General features: G+C 42.3%; 1 protein-coding gene across 10 annotated transcripts in view; it reads left to right on the top strand.

Moving 5' to 3' along the window:
* Nucleotides 1-8,623, top strand: part of LOC119361139 — a 10,793-nt gene extending 2,170 nt beyond the window's left edge. For 4 of the 10 annotated variants that reach the window (XR_005172852.1, XR_005172851.1, XR_005172848.1 and 1 more), the window contains 4 exons: nucleotides 3,404-3,501; nucleotides 3,791-3,822; nucleotides 3,983-5,184; nucleotides 8,333-8,623. Coding sequence is in view for 3 of the 10 variants with exons in the window: in XM_037626498.1 (XP_037482395.1) it covers nucleotides 3,791-3,822; nucleotides 3,983-4,111; nucleotides 5,037-5,184; nucleotides 8,333-8,343 (320 nt within the window). In the remaining 7 variants the exon portion in view is untranslated. The other 6 variants (XR_005172849.1, XR_005172850.1, XM_037626498.1 and 3 more) reach the window with 6 other exon arrangements.
* Nucleotides 8,624-9,433: the final 810 nt, after the last annotated feature.

Raw genomic sequence — 9,433 nt, 5'->3', positions numbered from 1 at the left:
TCGATAGGCCGTGGAACCACAAGACATATCAGATTAGTTTCACTATTTTCTACCACTCAACTTTTGTGTTGTCTTTTCTGCCCATAGTCAACCTGATGCAAAACTGACCGAAGGGGCGTTGTAGTAGGTTCCAGTATAGGTTCTGTCACCCTCCTGTTTTTATATATATCATGTTTGAAAACTGATGCACACACATAACACAATGGAATCATATGAAACTGCTCTTTGACATTTATCAAACTAGGATTTAACTAGCTACATCTATTTTTGTTGAATTCGTTAATTGTGTTCTAGTATACTTTTTTGTCATTGTGTGAGGATGGATTACACACTCAGTTGTTAGGATAGGGTGTTGTGGATGATTCCTGAAAAGGGCCACGGCTAATTGAATTTTGTACCGAAAAAGGCTTCTCGCCCCGCTTTATAAATAAAGCAAACCACAACCGAAGCACAACATCCAACCGAAAAACGGAGGTCCACAGAAACGAAAGAAAATAAAGGTAAGGTACAGGCTGGGGGCAACAGCAAAAATAAGCCCACAAGGAAAGGAAATACAGCCTCAAGGGGGATATTGTGCTTCCTCGTCAATCTGTCAATGGCCACCTTGTCTTTGGTTGCTCCTTCTTAGGGTTTGAAGGCCCATCTCCTCCTGTAGGTGTTCATGAGTGCATTTTCCAGGTTTTGATTTAACCACTAGAGCATCTCCAGCCGTTTGCCCCCCCCCCCCCAGGGCACCCGACGAATGTCTTTTGGCATATGCGCCGGCGGTTTTTCCGCCCTGAGGGCGATCGAGTTTCCAGTCGCGCCCCCAGGTTTCGGCCCCCAAACGCCTGAAAATTCTAATTTATCTTTTCTGCTGCCAAAAAACGCCACAGGTACGGCGATCATCATGGCACAGGTCGGCGATCAAACATACCCAAAAGTTCGGTGATCAAAAGGAAGGAATCATAGACATGGAACGCATCAAACGGCAGGCTCCTCTGCCATGGGACTGGCTGAGGTCAGTGTGGGCGCATCTTCAGTGCTCGGGCTCGACGTTGGCGTTGGTGTGGCTTCAGTGCTCACGCATGGCGTCCGCACATGTTCACTTCTCAGGCTTGGCATCGGCGTTGGCGTCGTTGTGGGCGTAGAGGCGGCAGTTGCCGCCTGTCGAGGCATCTGGTTCAAGATGAGGCCACGCTCTGCCAGGTACCACGCCTTCACCTGCTCATCCATCGTCGACATGTCTGCCGCCATCAAGAGCACCAGGTTGGTGTTCCTCTTCTTCGCGGCGACTTTGGTCCTGAGAAGGTCGAGCTTGACGTCATGCTTTGTCATCAACGCCGACCACCTCACGTCGGATTTCTCCTCCCTCTTGGCGGTGCTGTTCTTGGCATCGGCGATGCACTGCTCGATCGATGATTGTAGCCGTTCAGCAGCGGGTGCCGCGCCCCTCGCCGCCTTGTCTCTTTTGTTGCCATCAGGGCGCCCTTTTGCCGCCGATGGGGCAGGCGCATCCGGCTTGTAGGTCTCCTTGGCCTTGCGAGAGTGAGTCGGCACTCCCTCCACTTCTCGCACGACTCGATCCTGGAGAACACGTGAAGGAACTTGAACTCTTGGTCGCTGTTGTCCTGGCGAAACATGTTGAACATTCGAACCATCTGCACAGCCGAAGAACAAGTGTCGGCGAAGTACACGACGAAAGAACTGAGCCGACGACTGGCCATACCTGCCCCTCGACGTTGGCGCCGCTTTCCGGGCGAGCCGCGACCTCCTCTAGGATCCCATGTCACTTGTTGCAGGCCGCCTAGATGGTCGCCCAATGGTTCGCCATGGCCTTGTCGCTGTGATCCATGTGGATGTTGGCGAAGTCGGGGTCGACCAGCTTGTGCTCGTCGAACGCCGTCTTGATTCTTCTCCAGTAAGTGTGGGCGTTCTGATTCAAGCCGGTGATCGGGTCGATGCTGACGGTCTTCCATGCATCGGCGAGGCACTCGTCTTCCTTGGACGTCCACTTGACGCGAGGCTCGCCCGGCTTGTGTTGGGCGCCCGCTTCTTCTTTCTCTCTTTCGGCGCCGGCTCCGGCTCCACCTGTTCTTCCTCCTCCGCCTCCTCCTTGGCGTCGTCGAGCACGTCGTCCATGTCGACGGCGGTGTCCATCGTTTTGTCTTGCGCGTGGAACCCGGGGCACGAAGCGGCGGCGACCGAGCCGCTCGTGATGATCTCGTCCAGGTTGGCGTCGGTGTTGCTGAACTGTGGCGCCTAGCCGTGTGCGAAGGGTAGGGCGGCACGGCGCAGAGGCGGCGCAGGCGAGCCTGAGTACGCCGGCGGCGAGTAGTTGTACTGGGTGTTGAGGCCGGAGGCACGTGACACTGCGCCATGCAGGAAGGTGATGCTGGGGTTGAAGCCGCCATGCGTGTTGCCGTCGGAGTAGCCAGGCGAGGGCGCGTACCCCCATAGCGGCAGCGAGAAGTTGGCCGGCGACGCGACGCTCTGCTGGCTCCCTCACGCAGCTTGTGGGCAGTGGCCATGCGGAAGGTTCATCATCCCCACGCGAGACGCCTCTCCTGCTCCGCCGCCGCCGCCACGTCCCTGGCTCTCTTGGTGATGAGCCTGTTCTGGTGATCGGTGGTTACTCAACGCCTACCTTCCACTCGGCGTTCGACAAGCCCTGTGGCCTTGCCATCGGCGCCCTCGGCTTCCTCTGCTTTGGCTGGGCGGTATCGGTGGCTAGGCGAGGGGCCGCATACTTCTTCGGCGGCATGGCGGTCGGATCTGATGAGGAGAATAGCGGGAGCGGCGGTGGAGAAGGGGGGAAGTGCTTGGGCAATGGAGGGAAAATGGGGGAAAACGGCGGGAATAGGCCGGTCTGTCGCCGACCACGTGGGCCCACGCGCCTTTTCGCTTCAGCCGGTACCCCCAGGCGCCCCCTGGTGCGCTGGGTTCGGCTTGGGTTTGCCGGTTGTTATTTTGGCCCAAATCGGCGATAAACAACGATCTGGGGGCGCAACTTGGCCGATGTTTCGCCGCCGACGCTAAAAAAGGCGCCCTGAGGGGCTTGTTGGGGGGCCAGTGGAGATGCTCTTACATGATTGCATAACCAGGAAGCTAACTGGTACTACTATTTAGTGATAGTTTAGTTATTTTGCTGTTTCATGTTATGGCCTAGACATTTGCTTCACCGGAGTAGCCTTAGCTGGTTGTGCTTTTGAGAGAGGGTCTGTTGTTTATGAACTGTAATGTACTACATGATGTTCGGAATTGCACTATTTTTGTAGGCCTACTATTCTGGGCTAGGCAAAGGTCCAGTTGCACATTCAATTTTATAATCATGATTGTTGCTTTCTGGTGATATGAAAAGTGTACTTTATGCAATAATCCAGTACCTGCCCCCTAATCTATTCCTTACCTCACACTGGAGCAGCACAACATTCTCCACTGGTAGGCATTCGTGAACGAGAAGCTTGGCCAAACCCAGTAGGTATGCGTGGAATTATTGAGCTCAGGTTTTTTGGGATTAAGGTAAGAAGTTGTTAAATTTGTAGGGGTTTGAGCTAGGAGGTAGTGCTTAGTCCCATATGTTATGCTGTACCCCTAGACCATGATTCCTTTCCTATCTCAGAAGCAAGAACTGTTGCGATTTAGTGGAGAGGTGGAACACTACATGGTTCACACACTGTAGCTAGCCGAATTATATCCTGCAGATTTACAATCAATTTGGGGAAAGGAATTGCAACATGGACTAGGATATGAAAATGGATTGCTCACTCCTTGGTATCTTTCTTATGGATCTGATTTATTTTCTATGCAGATTCTTACACCAAAGGATCACTATATACCAAGGTATGTAAGTTGTGTCAAGTATAGGAACTTTATCTGTTGGATGAGCAAAAAAGACAATATTTTGACACAAAGTCTAAGCACAACAAACAGGGAATTTTTGGCTATAGAAAAGATTTGCTATCACTTTCTGTTAAATGGTTCTCCATTCCTCCTATGATAGACTTCGAGGATGATAAGAGCGGAAGATTTGGATTTAATTGTTAGGCTCGATGTCTCAAAATACGACAAGGAATCAACTGAAAGAGGAACATGTATGAATCGTACGGAAGAACTACTATATGCTATTAAGGTACGTGTTAGCTTCTGAGGGGTACATATTCTTTTGTTCCTTTTCCATCTTCTCGTAATCCTGTCGTATTACTTTATTCTTCCTTTGTTCACAAATATAAAAAATGTCTAGTATTTATGTACAAAGGGAGTAGTAAATCGAAAATGTCAAACGGAGACCGAGCTCCATGGAGGCCTTTATTTGAAAACTTCAAAATTCAAAATTTTCAGTTTCAAAAATTCTGGAAAAAAATACAGATACATAATGTACATGTGTGCAAATTTTCAGGTCGAAATACATTAAAACGTGAGCTACACAAAAAAGACAAATGTGGGGCCTTTTACCATATGTACTGTTCATCTTTAAAGTCCATGATTTTGTTTTTTTTGTGCAGCTCGCAATTCATCCTGAAACTTATCACACATACACATTACATCCTTGCATACATGTTTGTTTTTTTCAGAATTTTTTGAAATCGAAATTTATGAATTTTGAATTTTTCAAAATAAAGGGCTCCATGGAGCTCGGTCTTCAAAATGCCCTAATCGTAGTAAATTTGTTTTTAAAATCAGGACATGTTTATTACATCTCTATGTTATGTTATGTTATACTCCCTCCGTTCCTAAATATTAGACCTTTTAGAGATGTCAATATGGACTACGTAACAGGCAAAACGAGTGAATCTACATTCTAAAATATGTCTATATACATCCGTATGTACTATGTAGTCCATATTGAAATATCTGAAAGGGCTTATATTTAGAAACGGAGGGAGTCTGATGTAATAATGTTTTTCTCAATATACTTTATATAGTGCATCTGTAATGTTTATACTCTCCTTATGTCACAAACTCCCATTGGTCCAGCTCATTCTTCCAATCAGCTCTAAAAGAAATATAGCTTAATATTGATTATCCAACTATCATCATAATCTTTTAGTTTTTAGGCTTTTGCTTTCTGTAGCAACTTCAGAATCTCTGCTTTTACCCAAGCATCGACAAGTAGTATGACATGTCTTTGCCGCCTCCCACTAAAAAGGGAACTATTGTCAAGTGCATCATTCATCATGGACTTGGATCAAAAGAAAAGTAAAGGTACTCCCTCCTAACCGAATTAATTGACGCAACCTCTATTCAAGACAAGAGGCTGCGGTGATTAATTCAGATCAGTGGCAGTATATTTCTTTCTAGAACAATTTGCTTGAATAGAAATATTCTTGAGAACGTACCGCGATTATGATGTTACGGCTACCCCTCAAATGAATTTCTCTGTTCTACTTGAATGAAAATAGTTCTTGAAACATAATGAGATTTTGAAGCCCTTTAAACAGTCTGCTGCTGGTTAGTTGTTTTGATCGTCTTCTCTCATCATTTTTCTTATCTGACAACGCAGAATAATTCGTTGTCTAAGAAACATGGCGATATTATAATAATCTTTCGGATCCATATGTATTTCATTACTAGATACATCCGTTTGGCATAAGTTTCTTTTCATTCTGAACCTAATAATATCTCCATGCTTTTAGAGGTTATTTAGCTAATACTTCCTCCGTCCGGTAATACTTGTCAGAGAAATGGATGTATCTAGACATATTTTGGCTCATTGGTGGCATGTACTCCCGCTGTTCCTAAATATAAGTTTTTCTAGAGATTCCACCAAGTGACTACATACGGAGCAAAATGAGTAAATCTACACTCTGAAATATGTCTACATACATCTGTATGTTGTATTTCATTTGAAATGTCTAAAAAGACTTATATTTAGGAATGGAGGGAATACGAGCTTTGAACTGAGAATGGCGTTTTGGAGCTCGGCCTCCTTCGAGGCCGTTTTTTCTTAAATTCAAAATTCATACTTTTTGGTTAATTTTTTTTGTACAGTACACAATGATGGGATGTGTGTGCGTATAAAATTTCAGAATAAAACACATTGAGATGCGATCTATGCAAAAAAAAAAATCATGGACTTTTGGGATGAATAGTAGCGTGTCTTGAAAAGCCATTGCCTTTTTTTGCACAACCTTCATTTTAACGTATTTCGTCCTGTAAATTTACACATGTGAGTTATGCCTTCATGTATGCCTGTATTTTTTGAAATGTAAAAATATGTTTTTTTGTTGAATTCTGAATTTTTAAAAACCGTCCTTCAAAAGCAGTTTTGGCATTGTACTTTGCTTCGAACGGCTATCTTTTCTATGGTCATTGAAAGCAAATTTGACATGGGTAAACAAATACGACAGCGGTGGCATAAAAAAAGTCGCCTCAGACTATTTAATTCCTGATGACATTTTCCTCACTGCGCACACTGCGCTCAGAATGTCGGTCTCTAGGATAGTCATCATCGGCTTAGCGGAACCATTTGTAGACGCGTACTTAAGCCGTATAACTTGATATTCCCCAATCGAGGTGGGATTAAAGAACTGTGGAAATGTTTCGGACGGTTCCTGCCTTTTATTTATTGGCTAGAAAAAAGTAGAGCGATCGAAATGGGCCTGGGCCAGAAAATAACTCTGCATTTAAATAGTCAGAGAAAGTTAACACGAGAGCTCCTAATGGGCGCCAGTTGGCAGTTCGTGAGCCCACGCGGCTGGGAACTGGGCTGGCCCAGGTTGCCTCGATCGCCTCCTTCGCTCCCGTCGATCACGGTTGGCCAGTCGACAGCTGGCCAGTTGGGAAAACCCTATAGACGCTCGCTGCGTCCAGTTGTCGAGGCTTCACACAGAGAAGCAAGCGACTAGCGATCAAGATGGGCCGGCCCAGTCACGAGATAGCACAGGCGCTACAGCGTCCCGGTTTTGGGAACCTTTTGGAGGGTTCCTGAACGGTTTTGGGAACCTTCTGGAAGGTTCTTGAACCAGGTTTTCACTGGTTTTTTCTGTTTGCTTTTTCTTTATAGTTTTTTCTTTCTTTTCTTTTTCTTTCTTCGTTTTTCTGTTTCTTTATTTCATCTTTCAATTCCTTTTTCTTTTCTTTTTATTTTCTTTTTGTTCATGTTTCAAGTTATGCTTGGGAGTTTCAAAAAATAATCCAATTTCAAAATTTGTTCACCAAATTCAAAAAATGTTCATGTTTACAAATTTTGCTGCGAGTTTCCATAAATGTTTCCATTTAAAAAATTGTTCGCAAATTGCAAAAATGTTCATGCTTCAATTTTTGTTCGGGAGTTTTGAAAAAATGTACGCAAGTTTTAAAAACTGTTCATGTGTTCAAGTTTTGTTCGGGAGTTTCAAAAAATGTTCCAAGTTTTAAAAAATGTTCAAGTATCCAAAATTTGTTTTCGAATTTGAAAAATGTTCGGGTTTTGGGAGACGTTACAAAAATGTTCCAATTTCCAAAAATTGTTTGCATTTTTCGAATTGTTGAGTTTTTACAAATTTTGTTCTCAATTTCTAAAAGTGTTCGCTGTTTCATACAACCTTCATGTTTTTTTTTCTCAAAAATAGGGTTTCTCAAAAATGTTCGCACTTCCAAATTTCTTTGGAATTTTTCAAAATTGTTCTCTATTTTAAAATATGTTCTCAAGAAACAAAAAATGTTTGTGCTTGACAAAATTGTTCATGCTTCCAAATTTGTTCAGGATTTTTCAAAATTGTTCTTCGTTTCAAAATTTGTTCTCAAGGTTCAAAAAATTGTTCGTGCTTCAAAAAATAATCCGCGCTTCCAAATTTGTTCTCAAGATTCAAAAATCGTTCGTGCTTCATAAAAATGTTCACAAACTCCAAAAATGTTTAATTTCCGAAAAATGTTTGGGAAATTCAAACTTTTCGGTTTTCATAAAATTTGTTCACATGTTCAAAAAATGTTCATGTTTCCAAATTTGTTTACAAATTCAAAAAATTGTCCACATGTTTATTTTTTTTACTAATTCAAAAAATTGTTTCCTGTTTCCGAAATTTGATCACATATTCCAAAAAATATGTGAACAATGAAATTTACAAGCTCTATGTCAAAAAATATTCCAAAAATTTGTTCACATGTTGAAATACTGTAGGATGATTTACAAGCTCTACGTCGGAAATTTCTTTTTGAGATTGTAACATGCAAGGACAATGAAATTCAGCTGCCGTTAGTAACTTCACTAACTTCTTTCCTGCAGAGACATATAAGTTCTCTATTTTTTTTCTCTCCTATGGAAACAAAAGAGATGTTATTTTCTTAGAGCCTGTTCTTTCATACCGAACAGTGAAATTAATTTCTTCTAATCGCGTATATATTTCTTCTAATTCTTCTTTCTATTCTCAAGGGTCTCATTAATACTGTCACCTTCAAGGGAAGTGCACTGCAAGATTCAACTCAAAGGAATACTTCCATGGGAAAAATGTTTCCTTACCGATAGAGCTATCTTTTTTTTTCTCTTGCTGATCTAGTGATAGTTTCTTCCAAGACATTCAACTGTAAACAATGTCCGAAAACAGCTGAAACAGTTATGAAAACGAGCAGTAAGACATGTACATTTTTTTTGTCTTTCATGACGCCTTGGTGATACTATCATCACTCAATTTCATCAAGATGTAAGCTTACCACTTTTATGACAGTTTTAGAAGTACCACTTTGTAATAAATGTAAAATGAAATTTCATGTTTTTTATAATTAAAAACTAGTTGAATCAATTGGAACAGCACCTGGTTTCATAAAAATGGAACCTACAACCATTGTTTAGTAAATTCAAGGCTTTTGTCTTTCATGTTTCTTTGGGAAATAGTTGAAACTGTACCATTGTTTAGTTTATACAAGGAAAACAGAAGAAACAGTGGAAAACAGCAGGGACAACAATCAGTGGAACAGCTTCGCGAAGCAGAATCAAAGAAGCGGTAGAAACAGTTCAAAACCAGGGAAACGCGCGCCTCGTGGCCCACAAAGCCCGCCAGTCAGCTGCTCCTGTGCGAAGCCGCACCTAGTTGACGCAGAATGCGTCACATAGGAGTTCCCGGCCAGTTGACCGGTCAACCGTTGACTTTTGACAAAAAAATCATAGAAAATCCTGAATTCAAAACAGTTCATGACATTTGAAAGAAAGTCCGGAAACTTCAAAAAAGTTCACGAATTTGAAAAAGTTAATTGATTTTGAAAAAAATCCAACACAACTAAAAAAAGAATTCATCAACTTTGAAAAAAAAGTAAGTTCATCTGTTTTGGAAAAAATTAAATCAAAAATGAAGAAAGAGTTCATCGATTTTGAAAAATATTCATCGACTTTGGAAAAAGTTCATTGGTTTTGAAAAAAGAGTGTGTCGATATTGAAAAAAGTTCATCGATTTTTAAAAATTTTAATTGATTTTAGAAAAGAGTTCATCGGTTTTTTTAAAAATTAATCGATTTGAAAGTAGAGTTCATCGATATTGAA

This window comes from Triticum dicoccoides, chromosome 1A (genome assembly GCF_002162155.2).
Source record: "Triticum dicoccoides isolate Atlit2015 ecotype Zavitan chromosome 1A, WEW_v2.0, whole genome shotgun sequence".
NCBI classification, from domain to species: domain Eukaryota; kingdom Viridiplantae; phylum Streptophyta; class Magnoliopsida; order Poales; family Poaceae; genus Triticum; species Triticum dicoccoides.
The sequence above is the reverse complement of the archived record's forward strand: the minus strand, read 5'-3'. Positions and strand labels throughout refer to the sequence as shown.